The following is a 26997-nucleotide window of genomic DNA, read 5'->3' as shown; positions in this document are numbered from 1 at the left end:
CGGGCACCCGGATAACGCACCCCGGCGCAAGACCACCCGCAATTCGGACACAACTGCGTGTCACACACGCTTCCCCTCCAATCTCCGTGCAGGAGACAGCTGCTCCGCTCTCCCCTCCGTGAAGGGGACACCGCCGCCTTCCCCGCCCTGGAGCGGCAGAGAGGAGATCACCTGAGACGGGACGGCACGGACGCGGTGGCCAGCGACTCCCGGAGAGCCGCCGCCGGCCGCTACCAGGGGCCGGCCCGGGCAGCCCGGAGAAGGCGGGCGGAGCAAGGGTGCCGCAGAGTGGCGGCGCGGCCAGGCGGGCGGTGCTCACCTGCTGCCCGCGGCTGCTGCCGGTGCTGGGGCGGCACCGCCGCTCTTCCTTCACCGCCCGGCCCGGCCCGGCGGCGCCGCCAGCCCCGACCAACCGCCCGCCGACCGCGCTGCTCCCGCCCAGGCATCGCCAATCGAAGCTTCGCGCACTCCACCCGCCGGCAGCGCCCGGCCCCGCCCCGCGGCCCTTCCGGCTGCTGCAGCCGGGCGCGGCACACCAGGCTGGTGCCTCGGGAGCCGCTGGCAGTGCGGCGAGCCGGTGTGTCCCCCGGGAACTCGGAGCGCACCCTATTTCATTAATATTCCCTTATATTCCCGCCCCGAGGTTCCTCCCTGGCCACTCTCCCCGCCTCGCCCCAGCCCCAGAGATGTGCCCGCTGCTTCCCCGGGGCCGTGGTGTCGACACCGCCGCCCCAGCGCCAGAGGAGGAGCCCGTGCCCGCTGTGTGTACCGCATCCCCGGGCTGGGCTGCTCTCCCTGGGCCACGCCCGAGCCCCCCGGTGCCAGCGGGTTCCCTGTGCCGGCGGGCACTCACTGCGCGGGGGTGCCAGAGCGCGGAACGGGTCCAGCCCGGAACGGCAGCCGCACGGTCCGAGCTGCCGCGGGCTCCTCGCACGAGGGCACCGGCGCGCGAGACCGGGGCGGGCCCGGCTGCTGGCCACGCGCCAGGCTCGCGCCCCCTAGCGGCCTCGCGCTGCCGCCGCGGGGGGAGGCCGCGCGCGGCCAGCAGGGGGGGGGGGCCAGCAGGGGCGCGGCCAGCAAGGGGCGCGGTCAACAGGGGGCGCGGCCGGCAGGGGGCGCCGCTGGGCCGGGCGGGGCGGGGACGCGGCCACATAAAGGGCCCCGCGCACGGCCCGGCCCCGCAGCGCCGCCGCACCGCCGCACGGAACAGAGAACGGACCGGCACCGGGCCCGCAGGTAAAGGGGAGCGCCGCCACCCCAGCGCGCCGCGGCTCCGGTCGCCGCACAGCACCCTTTGTGCTTTCTCTGCCGGGCGCGGCGCCCCGCAGCGGGTTCCCCGGGGGTGCGATTGTGTTTAAGGGCTTTTTTCCCTCGGGGCGGGCGGAACCCCGCGCCCCGCCCGCCGCGACTGTCGCTGAGGCGCTGAGGGTGCTGCACCCCGGGATCGCCCGCCCTGTCCTGGGCCAGGCTGTCTCCTCACGTAGTCCTCGGGTCTCTCGCTAGTCGGTGGTGTCACTGGCGCGGGCTGGGCTCGGGGGCCCTCGTCTGTCCCCTCCCGCCTGGGGAGTGGCCGCAGGCGCGACCGTGCCAGTGCCGGGGTTTCAGCCTTGGCCGTGGCGGGGCTGCTGCCCTCGGCCCGGTGGGAAAATCCCCGGTGTGCCACCAGATCGCCTTGTCAGAGGCGAGTGCAGCCGGGAACTCGGTGAGTGCCAGCGACCCGCGCCGTGCCCCCGGCCAGCCGCCTCCTGCCGGGAGATGAGCTGTACACCGGGGTTACGGACTTGTTGCAATAGTTAATTATTGCCCGTAGGCCCCGAGCCCTTCCGCGGGACCAAAAGGGATTTGGAAATAGACGGTTTCTTCTAAGTTGCCTTGGCTGTGTGCCTGGCTTAAGTGTATTTAAAGAAGAGCTGCTGCAGGGGAAAGACCTTGCTGGATTTTGGCAGTTCAGTGTAAAATCGGAGGGGACGAGTGACAGAGTTGAACTCTGGGGAATGTGTGCTCTCTAGAGGAGCCTCTCGGCACGTTGCCTGGTGTGCAGGCAAGGGATGCTACTGCAGTACTGCCCCAGTTCATAGAGAAACTGGGGGCACTGGTGGCTGAGGATGGGACAAGCGCCAGTGCCTGGCCGTGATCGCACAAACATGTTGGATGCTGTCAGAGTTGTTGAAGAGGCTGCTGTTCCCACGCATCAATGGAGGTGTTTCTCACCCACCTTTGTGTTCTCTGTGTGGCAGCAGCATCGAATGGTTCTGAAGCCAAACTGATTGCTATGACTGGCATAGTCTGATTTGTCTTAGTTAAGTGGAACCAAACCACAAAACAAGCAGTATTTTCTGGGTTTGTGCCTGTCTACATTTTTACTTTAATGAATCAGACTGTTTCTCAGATTGTTCCGAAAAGCAAAACTGAACTCTCCCACAGTAGTAATTCTGTGCCTAGGCCATGGACTATGATACAGACCTTATTATTTAGATAGCCACAATTGAAAATTGGGTTCAAAATACTTGCATAAGTAAACTGATTTCAGGTAGAGTGAGGTCATGTGAAGTTCAAGTTCTCCTTGGAGGACTAGAGAGGCCCAATATAAGCCAGGGTTCTGTCTGTGTTAGGGATAGAAATGCCCGAAGTAGTTTATCTTTTAAACTGAGTCTCAGTAACACAACCTTATTTTATTTTTTTTTTTTTTTTTAGAATTTTATGTTATTTTTTGGGTGGGGTTTTTGTTGGGGTTTTTTTGTTTGTTTGTTTGTTTGGGAGTGTCTTTTTTGGTGTTTTGTTGGTCGTGGTCTTTTGGGGTTTTTTTCTTCTTCCTTTTGCGCTTTAAAAGGTTTGGAAAAGCTTGATCCTATGAACATAGCTTAGAAATTTTATTCTCTTCCCAGACTAAAATTGTTTAATAGATTGGATTTTGGAAATGCAGCACAATTTACTTTAATTTAAAAAAAAATTAACCCTGGTATAGTCTCCCAACATGCTTGCAATGGGAGGCCCTTGATCTGCAAGCCTCACACCTCGGAATGGCTTGGTCTGGATGAACAGATCCCGTGTTCAGTAGGACCCTTCATTCTGGATCAAGTATTCCTGGCCCTTGGTCTCTGAGACTGCAGCCTGAGGCACAAGGGTTTGCTGTCTCACTGTAGTATCCAGCAGCTGCACACAAGCACAGGACTGTCCGAAGGAGGAGCTTGCCAACTCATAGCTCTTGCATAATCTGAGCCGAGACCCAAGAAACTGTGGCTGCTGGAGAGGAGGGCATTCTAGAGCAGTTCAGTGCCTTCTGAGGTTGTCTTGGCGAAGAACAAAGTGCAAATAGAAGGGCAGAGTTCAAGTTCTCTTTTTTTTTAGCCTTTGTTCCCTACAGCAAACAAATGTCCAGAATTTATTTTATCTGTAGAAATAAAGCTTGCCACAAGAAAATACTCTTGATGTGTAGCCCTTGGATTTTCTACCCATTTCCTTCCTTCCTGGGGGACAAAGTTAATAAAGAAGCTTACAATATATTAATCTTAGTAGTTTCAGCAGTATGAGCTATCATTGTAATCATGTCCATTAACCCCTGATTTTCAGAAGAAGGTGGAGAAACAGGTAACTGGGCTAGAACTCGTGAAATCTGAAAGTAAACGGTGCTCATCTATTTCTGTGGAATTTTGGGAAAAATTTGGTCATATTTTTAATTTTTTTGATACAATCGTAATTAAAGCCCATGCCCTTAATTGTCAAGATATTAACCTTTCTTTTTATCCTGACATAGATCTCTCTAGGAGCTGGGGCTTTAAGGAAAATACCATGTAGCATGAACTAAGGATAAACTGAGGTTATTTTCAAGACTTTGGAGAGATCCTGTATGCTATGTTACTGTCTCACCTAGTTAAGTTGTAAAAATGCAGGATACGTGTATTGGTAGCTTTTAACTTAGGTTGGACTTTTTTTATGCCTATTGCAGTTCAAGATGTCTAAAAAAATCCGTGGAGGCTCTGTTGTGGAGATGCAAGGAGATGAAATGACACGGGTCATCTGGGAGCTGATTAAAGAAAAGCTGATTTTTCCTTATGTAGATCTGGATTTGCACAGGTAATGACTCTGTGACATTCAGCTGAACGTACTGAAGTTTGCATGTGTCAGTAGGTGTTGATGGATTTTCATTTAGCACCGGAAGCATGCCCTCCAGGGTTCCTCACAGCAGTAAGCAGTGCATGCTGAGTTGTGAGTTAGAGTTTTGCTTGTACTGTGCCTCTAAGAAATCTCTCAGAGACATGGCCTGTATTTTGTTTTCCTGTGTCTTGGGGTTTCCAGCCCCTGGACAGTCTGCATGACCCTGCAGCCTAAACAGTGAGTAGAAATATGGGCTGTTTCAGCCAGTCCCTGCCTTGAAGCATAGCATCCTGCACCCCTGAGTGGGCTTGTGGCTTCTTGCTATGCCTGTTTGCAGATCTGCCCCGGGGACAGAAGGGTGTGTGTAGGGCACAGACTCTGCCCTGATGGCTGTGAGCCTGAGCTCTGCTGTTGACAATGTGAGCTAACTGTTGCAATTACTCCCTGAAGCTAGGCTGTGCTCCTATACTCCCTTCTGGAAAATAACAAATACTAGCAGCTGGGTACAGCAAAAGGGACGTGCTATCTATAGCATCTGGCCAAGCAGAACAAATAATCTCTTCCTTTTCTGGCCACTGAGCTATAATTATTAGAGAAGTATCCAGCTACATTGCTCCTAGCCATGTGGACAGAGGCCTTCAGTGGTATCTGCCATAGTTAAACCCATAAGTCTGACCTCTTCCCATGCCACTGGAGCCATTTGTATGCCACCCACATGAGGCTTTCTGGTGTTGGGAACCAGGCAGACAGGAACCCAGCAGCATAATACATGCACACAGTCTGGAGCACATCCCTTTTCAAAGAGGGTGGGAGGAGGGCAAGCAAACCCCTGGCTGAGGCAGCACAATGGCTAAATTCATGTACAGCTGGCTGTGCTTCAGGACTGTCCCATGCTGGGCACCCATTGTTCTCCAAAAGCAATTAAAACAGTGAGTATGGAAATTACCTTCCTCTGATCTTTGACAGGAATATTGGCAGTTTTGCTGCCAGAGCAGGATTGTGGATCCATTGTCAAAGCAGTTTTTAAGTCTCGTATAGCTTCATGTGCTCAGTACATGAAGGAAGCCAGAGCCTTCAGCACAAGAGGTTTGAAATAAAGGCTCATATCTGGGGATTTTGCTGCTCCATGCAATGAGAGCCCTCAGCTGACAGGTGCCATTGCAGGAAACTCAAAAGGCAAGGCAGAGGAGATACTGTCCCATGCTGGCAGCAAACCTTAGCCATAAACTGAAGCTCTCCTTTCTCCCATCTTCTACCAACCTCCATTAACAGGAGAAATGTCACTGTATAAGTCTGTTTTCTTCCAGTCCAGCAGCATTTGCACTGGAAGAGGGATAACTTCAGTTGCGGCAGAATGCTGCTAACTGCACTCACATGCACATATAGGGTCTTGTTTCTTTTCTATTGAACACAAACAAATGTCCTGGGAAGTCTTGACGGTGTTTGTGGGTTTGTTACAGCTATGACTTGGGCATTGAGCATCGCGATGCTACAAATGATAAAGTAACTGTGGAAGCTGCTGAAGCCATAAAGAAATACAACGTTGGCATAAAATGTGCAACCATCACCCCTGATGAGAACAGGGTGGAGGAGTTCAAGTTGAAGCAGATGTGGAAGTCTCCCAATGGCACAATTAGAAACATCCTAGGTGGCACTGTCTTCAGAGAGGCGATTATCTGCAAGAACATTCCCCGGCTGGTGTCTGGGTGGGTGAAACCCATTGTCATCGGCCGTCACGCTTATGGGGATCAAGTGAGTCACTCCAGTGTTTACCCCTCTTTTTGTCTTAACAGGCTTATTCCTGACTGGTATAGAGCTCCAAAGACTTAGACATCCCTGTGCTCCTGCTCTGTGCCTTGCATTCCACCTGGGAGCACACACATGCTAGCACTTTGTGCTGCACCCAGCAAGTGTAGAAGAGCCTGGTTCATGCCTCTCTCTCTTGAGCAGTATCACTGTATAAACAGCATTCAGAAACCTGTGCTTGGATTACACAGGGCTGTACTTAGACACTTAACTCTGCTAGGTTATTGTTCTCCACCTCTCTAGAACGCTTGTTCCTACATAAGAACATGTTTAGAAAGTATTATTTTACACTGCCCACCTTCTTACTTTGCAGGACTTTTTGGTGTCAAATGTTGCTTACAGCAAAAAGGGATAAAAGTGAGTGGTTTCTAGAAGTGGGCAAAATTGCCTTCCGAATGGGGGTGTGGTTTTGTTCTGTTTAATTTTTTTTTTTTTATTTTTTTTTTTACCTGTTGTCTGCTGCTTTAACTTGCACAGCACACCTACACAGTTGGTATCTGACCTGGGCACATCAGCCTGTGATACAGAAGCAGGGAAACCTCTTTTATCAGAACTTCCCTGACAATGGTAGTACAAGGCTGTGGAAAGCCCTGGAACCAAGCTACCCAGTGTTGTGCCCTCTGGGTAGCCTGGAAGATAAGAATCAGTCATACTGTTTTCCATGGGCAATCATATGCTATAAAGCTACCAAGCATGGCAAAACAAAAGTCTTCTAGAAGAGCCAAGTGCGTAAATAGGTGGCTAAACCTATTGCCCTCTAAACTGAGGGCAAGTCATTAAATTACCTGCTATAGGAAGGTAAAATAATAAATTTTTAAGAGGAAAATAATTGCAGAACTCTGACACTAGAAAAGAATGGGATTCAAGATCCTTAAAGGTTGTGAACAATTGAGAAGGTTAAAATAATAGGAAACAGTGGATTAAAGGGAAAGGATTGAAACGGTGCAAAAGTATGAGATTAAAGTGAAAGGAGCAGTATAAGAACAGAAAGGATATAGGAGCGAGACACTAACTTCAGAACAGCTCAGGGAACAGATTCCCTTGATAGGAGGGAAACTACATGAAAAGGAATAACAAATTTCAAGGAAATGTAACCTTAAATAGTTCAGGACAATTGGGAAGATGAGACAGCATTTAAATACTTAAAAGTTTTTAACTTCAAAGACTCTTACTACAGGTTGGCCTGTCAAATGTCATCTTGTACGATGTATGAACCCTGTTACATACAAGATCAGCAGCTTTAATATGAATGGCTTTTTTGAGGCAGGGAGAGGAGCCTTTCTCTCCACCAATCACACAACAGTCTAAATACTCTGCACTTTAAAACTTCAGCACATCTGCAAAAGTAGATACTATGCTGATTGATGGGGCCCAAGGGTCTGTGAGCTTTTTCCGTTAAAGGGGAAGATGGCTTCTGAAACAGGCAGACTTTTGACTATTTAAGTATACTGGTTAGTGGTGCTCTTGGCCATGCTGGGTTAACCGTTGGACTTGATGATCTTTTCCAGCCTAAGTGGTTCCATGACCTTGTCTTTCTAAGCTCCAGTAAAATAATCCAATGACAATATGGCTGAATAAGAAGTCTACTTAATGGGGTTTTTAGTACAACTGTTTTTCTGTAACCTGCCCTCCCAAATGAGGACTGTCTTTTATGGTTCTCTCTTCCTGACAGATAAACTATCATGGCAATTTTTTTTTTTAACAGTACAGAGCAACTGATTTTGTGGTACCTGGGCCTGGAAAAGTAGAGATGACCTACACTCCTGCAGATGGAGGCAAACCAGTCACATATCTGGTCCATAACTTTGAAAGTAGGTATTTTCTTTAATTAGTCATTAAAACTGGTATACTGATATTTTTGGATTTAGTTCAACCTTGAATTATCAGTCAGATCTGTTTGATGGTAAAATATGACTTTGAGGTAGAGTGGGGGAGAAAGTTTAGGCCTTCTTCATTTATTTGTCAAGTACTGAAACTATCTTGAAATCTTCCTGGGATCAAAGAGGCACATCAAGAACACAATCATATTAGATTGGCCACCTGTCATGCTCCTTATATGATGACTCTGGTAACAGCATATCTGTTTTTCTCTCTTATCAGAGGCAAACTTACTATGTAAACTAGGTTTGACCTATGGGGAGATATATTTGAGAGCAATCCATGTGCAATTCTTTCTGGATTTAGTTTGTTTTGCTGATCTCTATACCTTTGCAGTTTTTGCCCTCCTTTATGAAGCAGTCTTTTTAATTGCTCAATCGAAATGAGAATTAACACTTAGTCTGTAAGGTAGAAAGAGAATTTCACAAGGATGCTCCTGACTGTGTAGGCTGTAACTGTTTTAATAGATGCAGTCCCAAAGGTTTTGGTGTCACTCTTCTCCCTATTGCTCTGCTGGTTGCAGACATTGCAAGGCTCAGGAAAAATCCTAACATTGCTGGGCTTTGTTAATGGAAGCAGTTACAGACATGTTGCCAGAACTCAGGCTGTTTTCTCTAGGGGCAGGATTCAAGTCATGTCTCTGTCTATCATTAATCAAAGGGTTCAGGATTTAAAGCCTTTTAAAAAATCTGTTTAGCTACAAAAAAATAAAACCACATAAACCACAGCATCCTTGTTTGTGTGCAGTTTGGCAAACAGCTACCAAGATTGACATATGGCCCTCCTTTGTAATACTTTCTCTGGCATGCTTGCTCCTAAGAACCTACGTCTCTACCATCTCTTGTTGCATAGCCTTTCATCTGGAGTTCACCTTCTTCATGGCCGGTCCCAATTTGTTTTCATTTGCTAGGTGACTGGTGAGCCTGTGTTGGAGATGCGTGGCCATCCAGCTGCCAGTCTTGTTTGCTATTCTGCATTGCATCAGCAAGCAGAAGGCAGGGAAATGCAAAGATGGCAGATTACTGCTGTTGCTCTAGGGAGCTGCCCTCCCCACAGATAACTGTTGTGCCAGCATATCTCCCAAATGATTAATGGAAGCTTGTCTTTTTGCTGTACTAATATGTTCAACCTTGACACTGAATCAAGAGATTTTTAGGAGTCAGTAGGATTGTATGACTGCAATAAGAATTTTCTTTTACATGTATGAAAATAGCTGTTTTATTCAAACTTAATAGCTGTCATCCAGCAACCATGAAATCATGGTTCCAAAGGACACAGTCTCTGTAGCTGATCACAGCCTAAACTGTCCTTGACTCCATAGGGACGGTACAGGGATAACATGTAACAGCAGGAATTTCATTCCCTGCCAATATCAACTTTAAATGACATTGCTATTTTGGCAAGCAGATAAACCTCCTCTGGCTTCCCCTCTTCATTCTGCATGTATGTCCATATAGTAACAACCATCTGAAGGTGGTAAGGATAAATGGATATTAGGAAAAATAGATATTTGAAAACTGTGGGTGTTTCTAGAACAAAGATCCCTAATATTGGTGCTGTACAAAAACTAGATAGATGGTGGTAGTGAGGTGCTTAAAATTAAGTACATGGTATCTACTTTTCACTAGAAACAGAGTTGTGCTCTGAAAATGACAAAGCTTTCTCATGAAGCTCTAGAGCCTCCTTTCACCCACAATCATCCTCTTCTGTGATCTGAGTGCTGCTTTCTTCTAGGTGAGCTGGGCTGCAAGTTCAGCACACTTCTATTTGTGTTTCTAACACATCTGCATTACACAATCTAAGTCATGTGAATGTTGATAGTTCCTCAGAGCCTTCTCAGGACTTGCCTGAGCACCCACATGACTGGCACATTCTTCCCACAACTTGCTAGAAGTGAGCCTGAGCGGGTGGATCAAAGCAGCAGGGTAGGCCACACATGTGCTGAAAAAAATGCAGGAATTCATGTGGAGTCTTGTTTACCCAAGCTAGGCAAAGCAGTCCTTGACTGCTGGAGTTAGTTCTGAAGGTGCAAAGCATTTAAGGTGTGAGCACATCCCTTTCTGACTTTGACTGAGACCTCCTGCTCCAAAGTGCTGCCTGCTGCTTTGGTAGAAAAATACTGTATTACTTAAATGGCTAGTAGGAGTTCAGGTACATTCACTTCTGTCACAGTGTGCTTGAGTACTTAGGCTGGATTAGAACAAAACTTCTTAGAGGGCTTAGATCACATTATTAAGATGTACTTGCCTGTAAAACAAAACCACCTTCCTATCCATGTGTCACAGAACTGCTGGAGCTTTGAGCTGATAATGCAAAGCAAGTCTTCTCCTGAAAGAACCACCCTTAAATTGAGAGCTAGATTAAGACACCTGGGGAGAGCACCAGTCTGCCTGCCAGCCAGAGTATGCTATGGGGAGAATAAAAATATTAAACCAAAATTAAATCTAGTTGATTCCTATCTGTTCTTCCTCCACTAACAGGCTGTGGTGGTGTAGCCATGGGAATGTACAATCTTGACCAGTCTATCAAGGATTTTGCCCACAGTTCCTTCCAGATGGCGCTGTCTAAAGGCTGGCCCCTCTACATGAGCACCAAAAACACCATTCTGAAGAAATATGATGGCCGCTTCAAAGACATCTTCCAAGACATCTATGACAGGTAATCAGTTGTGTACTTCCTACTGCAGTGCGTAAGTCTGCAGCAGGAACATCCTCTCCAGCCTTGTCAGTTGCTTTTTCAGATGCTCAGCAACCCTTTAAGGGCACGGGGGATGCCATCTCTGTCAGTCTCCCTTGTCCTGCAAAGCACAATACTCAATGTGGAAATCTCTGCTAAATGTGGCTGTGGTGTCCATATCTTCTAATAAAGCCACAGATTCTCTGTGGGTGCCTCTATGATTCTGAAGCAACCAAGGGAAAAAAGAGTAAAGAGAATGCAGGGGTTTTTTGGTTTTAGTCGTATCTGTGTGCATCTCTCTATGTACAGACTGTGCAATTCCCTCTTTGTATGACAAGGTGTTTTGGTTTTTGTTTCTTAGAGAATACAAGTCCCAGTTTGAGGCCAAAAAGATCTGGTATGAGCACAGGCTCATTGATGACATGGTTGCTCAGGCCCTGAAATCTGAAGGAGGCTTTGTCTGGGCTTGCAAGAACTACGATGGGGATGTGCAGTCTGACTCTGTTGCACAAGGTATGAGGTGCTTCCTGTGCCACAGTGAAGCAGGCTTAGTGGCAGTCTCTTGTGTCCTTCTGTCACATCTTATGGAATGGCCCAGGATGTGATGTTCGGTCTCAAAACTTGTATTTCAAACTTGTAGCCAGTCATGGAGGTATCAGACAGTCAAAAAAAATCTGATTTTTGCTTTTACAAGAAAATCTATTGAATGTAGGCTCTGTAGTTGTATTTATTTACAGGAGGGAAGTTTCTACCCATGATAACTGGTAGGCTTTCTAGTCTCAAGGACAGTATTTAGACAGCTGGTTCTCTGTCACTGACAGCTTGAGTTAAGCTGACTGCTGCTGAGTGTGATGGCAGGTGCTCTGCAGATAAGTCCTAAAACTTTCAGGACCTAAAGCTACCTGTCAGGTGTAAAGAGAGATATTGATATGTTTAACTAGACATAATTGCAATGCTTGATCAAAATGCTATATAACCAAGGTGCATGGTGCCAAAACAAATATGGATGCAGAACTCCACAGGATGAGATGTGTGGCTTTATGTAATACACTCTTTCTGAAGTAGTGCCACTAAACTGCCTCCCACAGAACAAGGATGTTGGACTGCTAAACAAAGCAGCTTCCAAACATGGAGATCTCCGAAACTTGCAGGGTTAGAACTGGTGTGAATGTCCAATATCAGAAGTTGCTGGTTCCTCTCACAAGAGCAGACGCTCTTAATAAGAAGTTGTTTTGTTTCCTGTCACTCTGTGTGAAAGGCAAGCAGCCCAACACTTACTGTTCTCTTACTGTACATTTTCAGTAGAAATCTGTCCAGCAGATTAGGTAAGGGAACTAATTTCCTTGAAATGGTACAGAATGTCTGTATATCTGTAGCTCATGGTTCAGCTGGACTTCATGTTCAGATGAACTGTTATTTTGATGTGTAGGGACTTGCCAGTTAATTGCAGAAGCACTACTGCAGGTCTGCTGTTCAGGGATTTTCCTATCAGTGGGAAGATGTAGGGGGATTGTAGGATGGGGAGATGAAGGGGATTTTGAGGGAGCTGTCCAAAGGAGACACTGAGCTTTTGAAACTTGTATTTTGTAGGCTATGGCTCTCTGGGCATGATGACCAGCGTGCTGATCTGCCCTGATGGCAAGACTGTAGAAGCAGAAGCTGCTCACGGGACAGTTACTCGTCACTACCGCATGCACCAGAAAGGCCAAGAAACCTCCACTAACCCCATTGGTGAGCTGCTTTTCACTGCCCTTCGTCATCTCTACACATGAAAGAGCAAGTTTAGAGTAAGAGCATCTGCACCCTTTCTGTAGACAACTGTACCACTTAGTGGTGAAACTTGCAGGTCAGAATGCATTTTTCTTCCAGAGATTGTGATGACCCTTAAGGGGAAGGAAGTACCTAAGATTCTTAAATGCTCATTGATCAAAAGAAGTTAGAAAAGTCTGGGGGTCTGCAAACAATCAGAAAGTAGATCAGTAAATTACACACATGGCATGGAAATACCTACTATATAAGCACACAGCAGTGGGTTTTGGATAAAGGGGGAGAGTGAAAGTAAAGAGAGGAATTAAAGAGGGAAAGATGAATTAAAGGAAGTAAGAAAGAAAAAAGAGAATTAAAGGAAGAAAAAGAGGAGAAAAGAGAGAAAAATCTAGATCACTAGTCCTGGTTACAGCATTGATGTACTTTGGGCTGCTGTTTAAAGGATTGTTAGAGAGTAGGGTATAGTATGCATTAGCTCCTTATAATAGAGAGCTTGAGGGGTCTCACTTTGGGTCGCTATTTATGGGGTTGCAAGAGAGTGGGCTTTAGTTATAGTAATTTTCCATCCTGGCTGCAATTCAAGTCAGTAACTTTCAAAGAAAGTTCAGTAATAAAAATATTATTCAACTTGGGTTGTTATTCAGGCAAGAAAAATACCTTCCCAAGGCTGTTCATTAAGAAAAAAAGGTGCTCATTAGATACCACTAGTTCCTGGGTTGCTGATAAGCTTGAGAAGGAGAAGGGCTTAGGTGTGGTTTGCTAAGGCCTAATGAGCACTTCTCTGATCACAGTGTAGCCTGAGGGGGAGGCAAGGGAATACACCCCCACAGTCCTCTCATGACTTAAGTCAGCTTCTCTGGGTCTCTACAGACAAAGCTACAGCCTGAAGCAAAAACAGGCTGGAATGGAGTGAGTGCAAGCAATAAGCTAGACCTAACTTAGCTTTTATAAACTCACCCTTCAGGAAACTATTGGTTTATAGCCACAAGGCCTTAAGGTTTAGGTTGGCTGTTTTTTATTTTACTCCTCTTTCTGATGGCCCAGAAGAACCAACCACACCCCAAGCCATGTACACACTCGAAGTGTAAGGGTACGTGAAATGGGACATGAGGGAAAAGCATCCTCTAAATTTGCATAGAGACCAGAGCATAATGTAGTGTTAGGAAAAGGACTGTACCCTTCTGTCACAATATTCTCTGTAACTACAGAGTCCTACCACCTGTCATTCTTTCTGACTTGGGCAGAGAGAAAATAAAATGACATGCATAGAGAGATTACTGGAGGCAGTGAGTAGTTTGAGGTCTGCTTTGGTTTTTTTTCTGAGTTCCACAAAAGGCAAAGGATACCTAAATGAAGATGAATGTTCTTTCCCATACCAGATTTTGTATCTTTTTTTTCAGTCTGCTTTCCATTTTATTGGTATTTAAAAATCCAATTATTGTTCCACATGATGATTTAGAGCAACTTTCAGGAAGTTCTGAAAAGATAGAATAACCCAGTGTTCTCTCTCAGCCTCCATCTTCGCATGGACAAGAGGCCTCGCTCACAGAGCTAAGCTGGACAACAACACTAGCCTCAGGAACTTCGCAGTTGCCCTGGAAGAAGTCTGCATTGAGACCATTGAATCTGGTTTCATGACAAAGGACCTTGCTGCCTGCATCAAAGGCCTGCCTAAGTAAGTGTCTGAAATAACCAGCTATGCCTAGAAAAGGCTGTTTTACGTGGTGGTTCTGAATATCATTGGCTGAAGTGTTATTTTTAGTATGGTAAAGAACAGGAGTCTGTCTCACAGGACTTCCTGTACCCAGTGCTGTAAAACAAACATGAGACACTCCCTGACCCAAGCAACTTAGTGCAGATTGTTCTCTCCCTGCTATTGCACCAAATGAATGGGAGAATAAAGTAAAGAAGGAACTGCAAAGATTTACATGTTTTGTATGACAGTCTAGCTATGATGGCCAGATCCTAGTAAATGAAGAAGACCTACATAACTGTAAAATATCACCTGGCTACCTCTTCCCAGAGCCTTATGGCAAAAAACCCAGGCTGATGAGTAGGAGAGAACTCTTTTGGTTTTAGAGGCAAAACATAGAGGTCTTTGAACAGTCTTCCTCTGCTTTATTTGAGAGTCTATACAACTAATACCTGTCTTGTTTTGTTTCCCCCTGCCAGTGTCACACGCTCTGATTACCTGAACACCTTTGAGTTCATGGACAAGCTTGCTGAAAACTTGAAGAGGAAGCTGGCCTCTATGCCCAAAGCTTAAGGCATGGGTTGCACTCAAGCTCCTCTAACAAAGTGTCTCCCACTTACACCAGAGTGTAAGTGGCATTGTCTCATTTATTGTGCTTCTTTCAGGCTGTTCTTCAGCTTTGGCCATCTGGTATTATCACACTGGTAGATACTTCCTATCAGAATCATCTCTTTGCCCAATTACTCATTTTTCTCTTGATTTTCTGTCTGATCACACTTGAGTCTTCTTGCAAAGCACAGGCACTGGAGGTCTCTTTCCTCAAGAAAAGTGAGTTCTGTAGACTGGAATCACCTAAGGGAACTTCATGACTTGAGAAGGTATGAACCGGGGGTTTTAGCAAGCTCTCCGTTTAGTGTCTCAAAGATAGCTCCCTTCTTAACCTGCTGCATTAAGTCAACACTTTCCAGACTCTGCAGCTGTGCTGGATTCACCTCATATTTACGTCAAGATCTTGGACTCCATCAGGAGAGTGGGAATGGTGCTCCACATCACAGTCTCTATTCCTCCTGTCAGAACCCTCCTCACACACCTTCTGCCCCATCTCACAGACTTCAGTCTCACTAGAACATGTTGCAACTTCTGGCTGAAGAAGCTTTGCGTTTTGAGCACACTTTTCACCTTGAGATCTGTCGGGACTACTTTCTGCATTGTTTTTAATTGCAGTTGTTTTCTTTTTTCCTGTTCTTGCTTTCTTAGCAGTTGTTGTCTCATCAGTTTTAGTTTTTTAATAGGCTCCTTCCAGGGTACAAACATTCACCCATGACTGCTCAATCTTGCTGAATTTTTACAGTCTCACTCCCTCCAGATGTGAAACTATACTAATATATAGATGATACTCTAATTGAAGGAGATTCCCATGAAAAGGTGGGAGAAGCAGCAGCAATAATAGGAAGCATAACATGAAGAAGAAATTGAAATTCAGCCTGAAAAATGTCAAGGACCAAGAAATAAATTTTTGGGTACTTGGTAGATGCAACCAGTGCAGTAGTTCCTCCAGACACTTTAAAGGAATGAGAAGAAATACAAGTGCCCTCATCAAAGAAAAAATTACAAGAGTTAATGGGAACTTTAGGATATTGGAGAAAACATGTATCTGGCTTTTCTGTTATTGCTTGCATAGCTGAGTCTGTATTGTGCTTTGTTGTGTAACTTTACAAACACTAGATAAAAATGAACATAGACACTTTTTAAACTTTTAGAAAATCATGTTTTCTGAAACCCTTTGAGCTGCTAGGTGAAGTCCTACTTTTGCTAAGCAGATGAATTTGATAAAAGCTCGGTATGGGTCTGGATTCCTAGTTTTGTTCACAGCAGACCTGAGGTTTTTCTCTGTGACTTTGATCTATATGTTTATCTCTTCCTCTCAGTCTGAAGGCCAGTTTGAGTCACAGCTCTGGTTGAACCAGCAGTGACCTACTGTGCAGCAGACCTTAGAAATGAATACCTTCCTCCTCTCTCAAGTACTTCCCAGTGAGTATAAGTGAGCTCAGAGGGCTATGCCAGCTCTACCACAGGCCTCCTGAATTTATCTTGTAGTGCCAACCAGAGCACAGTGTCCTGATACCAAGGGATTTGGTTCCATTGCTACAGTCAGGACTGTAGCATTTGAGTAGCACTTAGTAAATGCTGGAAACAAGCCTTATAGGCTAAGAGCCTACCAAAGCCATGCTGCAGTGTCTAAATGCAGGCCATGCATTTAGTTATGCTCCTTCTGACTGGATGTGAAGCATAGGAACTGTTAACCTCTTCCCTCACCCCACAATTCATAAAGGTGCAAACTTTTCTCCAATTGTCTGGGCTATTACTCACCCTTGTTGTCTTATGGCAAGTCATATCATGACTGTGAAAACTTATTCCATCCATGGTTGTGTGTTGGTTTTTTTTTTTTTAAGGAATATTTTAATTCAAACTAAAATAAAAGCCAACTAACATTCCTTGTGTCTTTCCTTTGTGTGATTAGCAAATATGGGGAAACTGCCTCAGAGAGAGACTCCAGTAGCTTTCAGTACAGTCCAGTACAGGCTGGGACAGACTGTTGGAATGTGATACAAACAAAAAGTATCTCCCTTCTTGGAATAGAGTTTCAATTTGTTCTAGCCTAGGCACAGCTGTCATGTGTAGTGTCATGGTAAGCATCAGGTACTGTACAACAACTTGAAAATACCACTTGCATTGAAATTTTATTTTGGGAGTAATACAAACTGATACATCATTGCTCAGCAAAACAAACTGGTTACACCTGAATAAACTTTCCCCCTCCGGCTGACTGCTAGAGGTGGTGATTAGGATAGAGATACCAATGTTAGACTAAAGGAGCTACTGTTACCCTGTGTTTGAAGCACAGCTCTGTAACTGCTAGCACCTGTCTCCACACCTTCAATGTCAATGAATACAATCTACTATTCTGTTATTAGCACAAGCACATAAGTGCAGCTGGAAAAAGTCCCATTTCTGACCCATAGAGGCAATGAAAAGAATTAGTGGGAACGCTTGGAGATCTAAGTTCCTGGCCTGGCTTCTAACATCAGTGGATCAATACAGGCAGGTTCTAATACAACAGCACTTATAACAAGTGTTGTTAAGTGTTATTGATTAGCTCCTACCTGGCTTCCAGAGTTACAGAATACCAGAGAAAGCTTGGTAACTTCCCAGAAAACTGAACAAATAAATAAGAAGGCATTTTTGAATCTCAGGCCTTTTTTTCCTAGTTTTAATAATTTAATGGTACAGCTTAAATGTAAGCTATGAAGTAGCAGTTACCTGACTGCTGATGACACTGTTTTCCCTCTACTAATGAAGTTTCCATCTTCTGGAGTCCTCTGAATACAGAGAGTGCAGCAAGACCCAGCCTATCCTCATGAACTAACAGATGTTGCTGAAGTGCTAAGGAGAAGGAGTAAGTATGGTCAGAAGAAAAGAGCAGCCCTCTCCCTGCTCTGCCATAGAGGAAACATTTTTCCTGCTTCCAAACAGGCATATTTCCTTCCCAACTGGTGTGATCCCTTCTTTTCCCCACCACTCTCTCAACATTTAAAATCAATAATCTTCAAAGTTACACAGCAGACCCTAAAAAGAGCAAGTGCTTGAAGCCAGTAGGTACTGCAGTGGAAGAGTAAAGGATTTCCTGAAACACAACTGACCCCATCTGGAGTACTGTTGTCCAGCTCTGTGATTCCCAGTTTAAGAGGGATATGGACCTGTTGGAGCAAAGCCAGAAGGGGAACACAAAGACGATCAGAGGGCTGAAATACCTCCCCTACGAAGACAGGCTGAGAGAGTTGAGGTTGTTCAGCCTGGAAAACAGAAGTTGCAAGGGACACCTTATCACACCTTCCAGTACCTCAATGGGCTACAAGAAGGCTGAAGGAGGTACTTTTTAACAAGGGCAAGGAGTGGTAGGAAAAGGGGAGATGTTTCTAAACAGCTCTGTCCCACGGGACCCTCTCCTCTGATCACCTTTCCTGTAGCAATATTCAGAATGTTTGAGACATGTTTAGATCCGGTCCTAAGCACCCTGTGTTTCAAATATTCCTTAATGTTGGTTGGTATAGAGCCCATCTTCTGCTGCAGAGAGCTTTACATGGCAGCCAGGAGCAGAGAACAGGAAGAAAGCAGAAGATAGCTAGGAGCTAATCATACAGCACATAAAGGCCATGCCCATCATTAAAACAGACATCCATCAATTTGTGTTAACCACTTCCCCACTCCATAAGTCCTAAAGATTTCAAAACAGAAGAAATCCATGGCACAAGGCTCAATTTGTCAAATTGGTCCTTGGGTTGCCTTAGTTGGAATAGTTCATCTGCCTGGTCAGCCACCTCCATCTTTGCTTGGGCCTGTGTTCAAAACTATAGCCGTGTGGCTAAACGCGCGAGCTTCTAGGAGCCTGGGGGCTGCTTTCAACCACCATTCTAATCCTTTCTGTTGTTACCAACTTGCCTGTCTTGGCACTGAGACATCCTTCAGGAAGCCATTCTTTGTTCTCTTTCATCTTGGTCATTCCCTTGGCTTTGACAGGCTTTGGGTTTTTTTTGTAGACAGAAGAGTGGAGGAACTCAGTGTCTGTAAATGGGTCACCCTGCCTCAGTTTCCTGCAGAAACAAAAGGGTTATATTGAACCATCAAGTATTCCTTGAATTCATGTATGATTTTAGTCCCTAAAATTTCTAATTTTAGTGCAGTTCTTCCCCATAAGATGATTAAGTGATACAGTTTGTTTCTTGTCCAATAGAGTACTTTCTGGTGCAATATAACCAGCTATTCACAGAAAGTTCAAACTGGGACACTTTGCAGGGAAAAACACACCCAGAAACATTATATAACTATGAAACTGTCATTTTAGGAATACATGACTCTGTGCAATAGCCATTGGATGTACTGAATCTACAGTTTCCTAGGGAAAAGATGCTGCTATTTATTTAGGTATATCTGCTAGTGAATATAGATACAGGATGCTCTCAGGGGGAAAGTATTACTCAGGTGTCTAAAATTTTAGTCATCACAGAATGTAAATGAAATCAGGGTTTTGCTGGGCTGTCTTTAACCTGTCTTTTATCCTTGTGCTACTGCCTCATAAGCACTGGAGTACCACAGATGCAGTCTGCCAAGAGATGTGCTCATTTCAACAAGTAAAATAACATCTTTGGTAGCTTGTTACCAGAAGCTTAAACATCCATTTGTACTGATGCAGAATTTTGGCATAACCACACAATGGTAAAAGAGGAGGGTCACAGAACACAAAGGGTAAGAACTTTGAAAAGTTCTTACAAAGCAACAGAAGGCCCAGCCCTGGAGAGTTAGTGTATGAGAGCAGAGCAGGGGTTGCAGCATGGGAACAGTCTTTGGAATGAATAGTTTAAAGCCCAACCTGTTGAGTGGCGGCTCTTTGTAGCAGGTTGGCTTCCGTTGCCGCCTAGATGAGCATCCTGATGCTTCCTCTGAGCTGGAGTGAGACACAACCCTGGCATTGTTCAAGTCCTGTAGTGGCCTGATATCTGCAAAGGGAGACATTCACATGGTTTGACCAAAGTGATTCCAAATTGTTTCCAGATATCCTAAAAAATAACAGCTGACAAACAGAAATGAGTTGCATTACCAGGTTTCTCTGAACATGCACAATCCAGAATCTAAGCATATTGCCCCTAAACTCAGGAGACCATTATAATCCAAAAATACCAGACCTACTCCTCAGAAGTCAGCTCATAAATCAAATTAGGTCCCTCAATGAAAAAAATCACTAATACTGATAGTATCATGGGCTCTGGTGTAGTAGAAAAATTATATAAAAACTCTATTTGATAGCTGTAATGCTCAGGAGCTTACAGCCTGGAGAAGACAGCAACCTTATAGCACAAAAACAACCTACCAGCAACCTACTGCCTTCCAGCAAGACACAGGACCAGTGCTCATGCACCTTTCCAAGTGGAGACAGCCAAAAGGAGGAGGGCAGGAGAACAAACTTCCTCCCTCTCTACAAAGTACAGCCCACTCCAGGTGTAACAGGCCTGTTTGTCAACAGCTACAGAAAGAAAAACCCCACAAGACTACTCTTTTTACAGAGCATCCATTAACAGCAAACTCCCCAAAAGGATCAGCTTAACTACTGTAGTACCAGCCCAGGGATGCACTCTCCACATCCTTTTAAAAAACAAACAAAAAATAAACCCACAACCAAAATAATTTAGGTTGGGTCCTGGTTAATTTCCAGTGAAGATATCACCTTAGAAGTGCCTTGCAGCACTAACCATTCTGGACCAAAAATTTTCCACCTTCTTGTTATTTTGTGCCCCAATAATACTGACTGACCCTAGTAGGCAGGGTCAGCATCAAGTTAGATTTTGAAGTGTTTAAATACTTGATTGTCTAAATTAATAGGCATGCCATGTAGATAACAAGAGTGGTAAAGCAAGACTCAGCACATGCTGCTAGTCTTGTCCCAATATCTACACATGGACAAGTGGACAGAAATTCTTATAGAAATGCTGATAAACTAGAAGCAAATGCAGCCACCGAAAGGACAGGGCAGCACAAGTGGAAGCACAAACGGAGACTGATGTTTAACTCTGAAAAGGGGAGGGGAGGGGGAGGGAGGGGAGGGGGGGGGGAGGGGGGGGGAGGGAGGGGGGGGAGGGGAGGGGAGGGGGGGGGGGGGGAGGGGAGGGGAGGGAGGGAGGGAGGAGGAGGAGAGGAGAGGGAGGAGAGGAGAGGAGAGGAGAGGAGAGGAGAGGGAGGAGAGGAGAGGAGAGGAGAGGAGAGGAGAGGAGAGGGAGGAGAGGAGAGGAGAGGGAGAGAGGAGAGGAGAGGAGAGGAGAGGAGAGGAGAGGAGAGGAGAGGAGAGGAGAGGAGAGGAGAGGAGAGGAGAGGAGAGGAGAGGAGAGGAGAGGAGAGGAGAGGAGAGGAGAGGAGAGGAGAGGAGAGGAGAGGAGAGGAGAGGAGAGGAGAGGAGAGGAGAGGAGAGGAGAGGAGAGAGGAGAGGGAGGAGAGGAGGAGAGGAGAGAGGAGAGGAGAGGAGAGAGGAGAGGAGAGGAGAGGAGAGGAGAGGAGAGGAGAGGAGAGGAGGGAAAATATAAGTACTTGCTGCATGCAGTTTTTGCCCTCATCTCCAAACACAGGTAGCTTCCCCATCTTACTACCTACCAGGTTTCTGTGAAGGTGAGCTCCAAGAACTTGACTGGACTTGGTTTCTTTCCCCAGATATTTCCTCTGCAGTCATTTCTTGAAATATCAGGGAGTTTTTCAGCGAAACAGGGGGTTTTGCTGGCATTCTGTTGCCCTCAGTACTTAAGTTCTTGGAAACTGGTACCTCTGTAAGTCTGGAGCTGACAGACAAAACTGCAGAACTGCTCACATGGGAGGATTCAAGACTGTGTGAAAGGTCTGCAAGACTATCTGCAAGTGATATCTCAGGTAGCTGCTCCTCCAGGAAATCACCTGGCTCAGACAGCAGATGGCTAATGCAGGAAAACTTCCCCATCAGGACAGTCTGCTTGGATGCAAGTTCTGTGGAACACCCAATGAGAACCTTGGCACCATCACTTTTTCTGGCCAGGGAATCAGTCTCTGTAGGTTGAGGGTTGCTCCTCTTCCTCTGAGGCCTGGGTTTGCAAGAGGCTTCTTTTGTCAAAGCATTCATGTTGTGGTCACCTTCACCTTGCCCATTTTCTTGAAGGTCCCCTGTCTGTTTTTTAATGCTCTTTTGATTGCTCTTAACAGCTCTGGGGATTTTGCTCACTTTGCTCCCTGGAACAGACCTGGGAGGTAGATTTTCACTCCCTTCAGATTCTGTCTGGAAACAACCTGAATTTCCTGCAGGATCCAAAGGATGGACAATATATGTTTCCCTGCGCTGTTTTAGATTACCTGGCAAATCCTTTGTGCTCTCATTAGCTACTCCTTGAACATCTATGCAGGGCCTAAAAACATGAACTTCATTTCTCTGACCACAATTGCTATTCCTGGCAGTATTCTTCCTGATTGTTTGGCTTCTTTTAGGCCGTTCTTCAGCCCTGGACTCTGGTATTATCACAATGTTTGGTAGATATTCCTCATCAGAATCATCTCTTTGCCCAATTACTCTAGTTTTTCTGTTGGTTTTCTGTCTGATGCTCTTTCTGCTCACATGTGAGAATTTCGTAGAATTCTGTAGACTGGAATCACCTGAGGGAACTTCATGACTTGAGAAGGTATGAACTGGGGGTTTTAGCAAGCTCTCCACACTTTGCATCTCAAAGATAGCTCCCTTCTTAACCTGCTGCATTGAGTCACCACTTTCAAGATTCTGCAGCTGTGCTGGATTCACCTCATGTGTACTTCCAAAGTCCCGGACTCCATCAGGAGAGTGGGAATGGTGCTCCACATCACAGTCTCTATTCCTCCTGTCAGAACCCTCCTCACACACCTTCTGCCCCATCTCACAGACTTCAGTCTCACTAGAACATGTTGCAACTTCTGGCTGAAGAAGCTTTGCGTTTTGAGCACACTTTTCACCTTGAGATCTGTCAGGACTACTTTCTGCATTGTTTTTAATTGCAGTTGTTTTCTTTTTTCCTGTTCTTGCTTTTTTAGCAGTCTTTTTCTCTCTGGTTTTACACTTACCTTTGCTTTTAACCTTTACAGGAACAAACTCAGGGACTTGGCTATAGCTAGGGTCCATTTCAACACCACACCCCATTTCTTTTGTCTGTGGCTGCTCACAAAAGGTCTCTTTACCCACAGAGTTTCTATGAGAAATAACAGCAGTTTGAGCAGGTGAAGCCAGGGGGCTGGGAGATGGCAGCTGTTGCTGTGTGTTGTTCTTGCTGGAGCTGCTGTTGTCCTGTGCAGTACTACCCCAAGCTGCCTGAGTGGAACTGACATGTGGGAAGATATCCAGAGCAGAAGATGGAGTGCTTGTGGCAAACAGGGTGGAACGCTTTCTCCTCTGAGTAACGTGCCCTTGTGAGAGACGATCAAATAAATGTTTTGCCATCTCATCAGCCTCATACGAAAGAGTATGACTTTCCAAGCCAAGCATTGGCAAATTGTTGGGATTTTGTTCAGTGCTGCACAAGACCTCTGTTGGAAAGAAAAAAATCATGTTTAAGGCTGAGAAATGCAGCAGGTGATTGCCATCTTTCTCCATACCAGTATACACTGCCACAAATCCAGAGCATAGAAAAAGCATGATTTTCAGACAGGGACTCCCCAAACTTATTGTGTACCAGATTTGCTTAGCTGGCTTCTCTCTGAACAGAGGGGCAGCACAAATCAAGATCCCCTAACCAGCCATAATATTAGGAACATTTATGATCTGTATAAGAGTTATCATTTGTATGGCAAATCCCCAAGAAACAGTGGTGCACCTAGTCAGATTCTGCACTTTCAGACATCTCCAAAAATCTTATGTAAGCTTAGAGCCTATTACTCAAAAAGCCTGATTTTGAGCTTGATCTACTGCAAAAAGACTACATATCCCTCTGAAGACTCTGATTCTGGGATATATATAACTCCAGCAAGAGCAGCCCCAGCGGAGCATGTAGTTAATACCAGTCATTTGGAGCTACTGGAGTTGTGGTTGAGAGCTAACTGGAGCTATGGCATTTATGCATTTCTGAGCACAGACACAAAGTCATACCAGAAGAACAGCAAGAGATGCAAATTTACCTCCAAATATGTGAGAGTCATGAAAAGCCCCCTCTGTTGCCATTGCTTCAGTCACCTTCTTGCCATTCTCTTCCTGGTGGAACTGAGGCATCTCACCGTGCTGTGGTGGCAAAGTATCTTTGCAGGCAACAGGCACAATTTTCAGGGTCTCATTAGAAGCAGGTCTCTGAAGTTCTCCTGCATTAGAAGCAGGTCTCTGAAGTTCTCCTGAGGATGTTTGTAGTGCTGTGGAGCTGCCAGCTTGCTGCTCTGCATCATGCAGCTTGGAAATGGGCACTCTCATCGGTATCTGTGTAACCCTGGTGAGAAGGAAGAGCAGAATGGATGATGTTTCTCACACATGACAGGCCCCAGAATCCAGCAGACCAACTACAGGCCACGTGTGGGCAGCTCCAAGGACTGCCTTGTCTTCAGAGACTACAGAGAAGAAACAGGACTTCAAACATACTTTAAGAGATCATGCTCTGACCATCTTTCCAGGAAGCTTACATCATACAAGGAGGTGACTATTAAGCATTTTTATGTAACAAACATCAAAGTAGCCAGCTATGGCACTCACTCGCTCAAGCAAATCTTGCTGTACTCAGCAGCTACAAAGAGAAAACTGCCTAAAAGTAACACAGTCTCAAAGAAAGGAGGTAAAAAGACTAGTTTTTGCACAGGCTCAGCATTAAGACAACTCCAGTGGCAATAAAAAGCAGAATGAAGGAAAGCATCAAGCAGTGGTGGTTCAGAGAAGCTATCTCATATGAAACTGACAACTAGGCACACACATAAAACACAAGAAGTTTAGCATAAAGAAATTCAGGACAAGCTTGGTGGTATCATTTTAAAGCTCACCTCAGAAGCTGACCATCTACAATATCATCAGCCCAGCTATCTTCAGTCATGATGCTCTTCTGGCCACTGGACAAGGATGAAGAATTTATATGGAACTGGAAAGAAGAGAAATAGGAGAGTGACTTAAAGTTCTTGAAATCCCTTGTGCAGCCTCCTGCACAGAAACAGCAGAAGCTCAGTTTCTCTATGAATGTATGTAAAGTATTGCCAGCAACCCTCTCACATTATGGAATAAATTATGGAATAAATTGCAGCAGAATCAGATTGTGTCTCCACGGCCTAAGGATGAAGTTAAACTAGTTCAGATAATCTGAGACTAGGAAGGAGAAGTATTTTCCCATCCACCCATGAGACAGGACACAGGGAAAGTGTCCTATTCCCTATCCCAAGTTGCCATGGCAATACTTTAAAAAAGAAATTGAAAAGAAGTCACAACCTGTCAGAACAGAAAAGCCTACTGCCCAATAGAGCAAATAATCTAGAGGAAACCAGTTTAAAACTGTAGTTTTCCTACACGAAGAGTTACCCTGGAAATCCTTGACACCAAACTGGCCAGCATGTAGCCAGCACAACTCAAGCAAGCAAAGAAAAACAGGTGAAGCATCCAACACTGAAGTGAGCAGGCAACACAAAGCAAAAGACAGCCCCCTTCCCAGAAGCAGTGTGCTCAGGTTTCCCATGATTTACCTCAGACAGCTCAGCCATCTTAACTGCAGCCATAAGATTGTCCATTTTTTTCAACATATCATTCTGTATTGAGGTAATAAAGAGAGAGAAGCCATAAAGACATTACATCAAAACATCTCTTCCAACAAGGATGCTACAAGCCAGAGGCATGTTCTGGGGAGAACACAGCTTGGAAACAAAAATAAGCAAATGAATGGCAACCTTTTCAATATGTTGAGAATCCAGACATTCAACAGCAACAGCTCAATCCTCCCACAGCTGAGATGCTAGTGCAGCTCACCTTGCCCACCACCCCTCCCCATGCCAGCCACAGTGAGTGCCATACCAGGAAGGAGAGCCTGTGGCGCAGCACAGCGTTCTGGAAGTGGCACTGCTTCACCTCCTTCTGTAGGATGGTCTTCTCCTGGGTGAGCCGCTGTGCATTGGCTTTCTCTGCATTGAGGGCCAGAGCCAATGCTTTATTGTTCTGCTTTAGGGAGACTTTCATAGTGGAGGAGTTGTCTGTGAGAGACAGAGCAGTATCACACATCATCAGCGTCCAAGGTCTCACCCATTCTCCTGTCATCATAATTCTCTCTCTTCCTAGACCAGCCTTCCTCACATTCAGATTGCTACAACTCAATAGCCCTCCACAAAATTAGCAGAATCCTTCCATAATAACATGTAACACTTCAGATAACCCTCTCCATCCTCAGTAGGTCACACTGAGGCAGAAAGCTTCTCCTTCAATTCTTAATGAATGATGGCATGGTTGAAGTGCTGAGTTTAAAAATATATGCTCCTTGCCTTGAATAAGTCGCCAACAGGTAAGTCCTCATCGCCATCCAAGAAATGGGAGAAAAAACTGTTTTCCTCTATAGTTGCCCTTGAGTAAATTTGGACCCCTGTTTCCCAATTTCAAAACAATTAAATAAAAGTAATGGAAAGATCTGAATTTTTAAAGGTAGTCCAAATTATCTCCTGTTCTATCTTTGCATTACTTCACCCATAAAAACAAGCCAGTTGGCCTAGATTCTGCAGAGGACTGCATATACACTAAAATACTTCGCACACCTTTGGGCACCTTGCGTGGCACTTGACACTCATCTGCAGGGCGCTGAATTCACTCAAAACCCCCGGGCAGAGAAGCAGCTGAGCAGCAGCACATGGGCTCTGGTAAGGGACTGCTGCCCACTCCCGATGCCACGGCCAAAGGCCCAGTTATAAGCTGACATAGCAGCCAGCATATGTCCACACCGCAACACAAAATATACTCACTGATGATCTTCGTTTTGATTTTCGATGCAAGCGAGGCATTCAACTTCGCAGTCCTCAAGGCACCCTTTTTCTTCTCCCGCATGCGCTCCCTCACGTCGCTCAGACTGAAGAAGGACATTTCGGCGGCCTCCCACGCTGCCATCGCTGCAGAGAGCGACACCGAGCAGGGTCAGCACCCGTATTTCCCTTCCGCAAGCCCTCACCGGCCAAGGCTCGCACCCGCCCCGAGAAACGGCCCCGCGGCCCGGCCCGGCCCGGCCCCGCGCGGACCTCCGGAGGAGGAGGAGGACGAGGAGGAGGACGAGGGCGAAGAGGAAGCCCTGCCCGCCAAGCGACTTTCGAATGCCGCGGCCGGCCCGCCCCTCGCCCCGCCCCGCGGGCCGGCGGCGGAGAGCAGCGCCTCCTCTGCGCCCCCCGGAGCCGGATGAGCTCCCTCTGTTCCCGGGGCCGCCGCCGGGGCCGGAGGGGCTCCCTCTACCGCCCGGGGCCGCCGCCGGGGCCGGAGGGGCTCCCTCTACCGCCCGGGGCCGCCGCCGGGGCCGGAGGGGCTCCCCCGGCCGCACGGGGATGCCGCGGCCCCGCTGCCCTTCGCGCTG

The 26997-nt window shown here is 46.1% G+C and overlaps 3 protein-coding genes across 8 annotated transcripts in view; 1 reads left to right on the top strand and 2 right to left on the bottom strand.

Moving 5' to 3' along the window:
- Window positions 1-975, bottom strand: part of PIKFYVE (phosphoinositide kinase, FYVE-type zinc finger containing) — a 64733-nt gene extending 63758 nt beyond the window's left edge. For 3 of the 5 annotated variants that reach the window (XM_030952798.1, XM_030952801.1, XM_030952802.1), the window contains exon 1: window positions 320-414. The gene's annotated coding sequence lies outside the window, so the exon portion shown is untranslated. Of the gene's footprint in view, window positions 1-171; window positions 283-319; window positions 415-853 lie in introns of those variants that run through there. The other 2 variants (XM_030952799.1, XM_030952800.1) reach the window with 2 other exon arrangements.
- A 136-nt stretch (window positions 976-1111) lies between these two features.
- Window positions 1112-16408, top strand: IDH1 (isocitrate dehydrogenase (NADP(+)) 1). 2 transcript variants are annotated; one of them, XM_030952230.1, is made up of 9 exons: window positions 1112-1236; window positions 3947-4074; window positions 5556-5847; window positions 7607-7712; window positions 10260-10437; window positions 10817-10968; window positions 12046-12186; window positions 13735-13897; window positions 14395-14497. In XM_030952230.1, exons 2-9 carry the CDS (start codon window positions 3953-3955, stop codon window positions 14486-14488), a joined length of 1248 nt encoding a protein of 415 aa, XP_030808090.1. In that variant the 5' UTR covers window positions 1112-1236; window positions 3947-3952; the 3' UTR covers window positions 14489-14497. The 2 variants fall into 2 exon arrangements, with proteins under 2 accessions (XP_030808090.1, XP_030808089.1); XM_030952229.1 differs by lacking the exon at window positions 1112-1236 and having other exon boundaries at window positions 3948-4074; window positions 14395-16408.
- A 15-nt stretch (window positions 16409-16423) lies between these two features.
- Window positions 16424-26729, bottom strand: SGO2 (shugoshin 2). The gene is made up of 8 exons (XM_030952228.1): window positions 26402-26729; window positions 25470-25645; window positions 25145-25207; window positions 24458-24552; window positions 23618-23916; window positions 21113-23029; window positions 19344-19470; window positions 16424-18567 (listed from the first exon to the last, which is right to left on the bottom strand). Exons 1-8 carry the CDS (start codon window positions 26541-26543, stop codon window positions 18339-18341), a joined length of 3048 nt encoding a protein of 1015 aa, XP_030808088.1. The 5' UTR covers window positions 26544-26729; the 3' UTR covers window positions 16424-18338.
- Window positions 26730-26997: the final 268 nt, after the last annotated feature.

The sequence above is a fragment of the Camarhynchus parvulus genome, chromosome 7, assembly GCF_901933205.1.
Source record: "Camarhynchus parvulus chromosome 7, STF_HiC, whole genome shotgun sequence".
Taxonomy (NCBI): domain Eukaryota; kingdom Metazoa; phylum Chordata; class Aves; order Passeriformes; family Thraupidae; genus Camarhynchus; species Camarhynchus parvulus.
Note: the sequence above shows the minus strand (reverse complement) of the source record. Positions and strands in the feature narration are given on the sequence as shown.

Bases quoted from the DNA above. Each gene is read 5' to 3' on its own strand.
- IDH1 (XM_030952229.1), top strand. From the start codon at position 3,953: ATGTCTAAAAAAATCCGTGGAGGCTCTGTTGTGGAGATGCAAGGAGAT. The intron at 4,075-5,555 runs GTAATGACTCTG...GGTTTGTTACAG, and splicing joins GTAGATCTGGATTTGCACAG to CTATGACTTGGGCATTGAGC. The intron at 10,438-10,816 runs GTAATCAGTTGT...TTTGTTTCTTAG, and splicing joins TTCCAAGACATCTATGACAG to AGAATACAAGTCCCAGTTTG.
- SGO2 (XM_030952228.1), bottom strand. From the start codon at position 26,543: ATGGCAGCGTGGGAGGCCGCCGAAATGTCCTTCTTCAGTCTGAGCGAC. The intron at 25,646-26,401 runs GTGAGTATATTT...TGTCTCTCACAG, and splicing joins AATCAAAACGAAGATCATCA to ACAACTCCTCCACTATGAAA. The intron at 23,917-24,457 runs GTGAGCTTTAAA...CCTTCTCACCAG, and splicing joins GTAGATGGTCAGCTTCTGAG to GGTTACACAGATACCGATGA.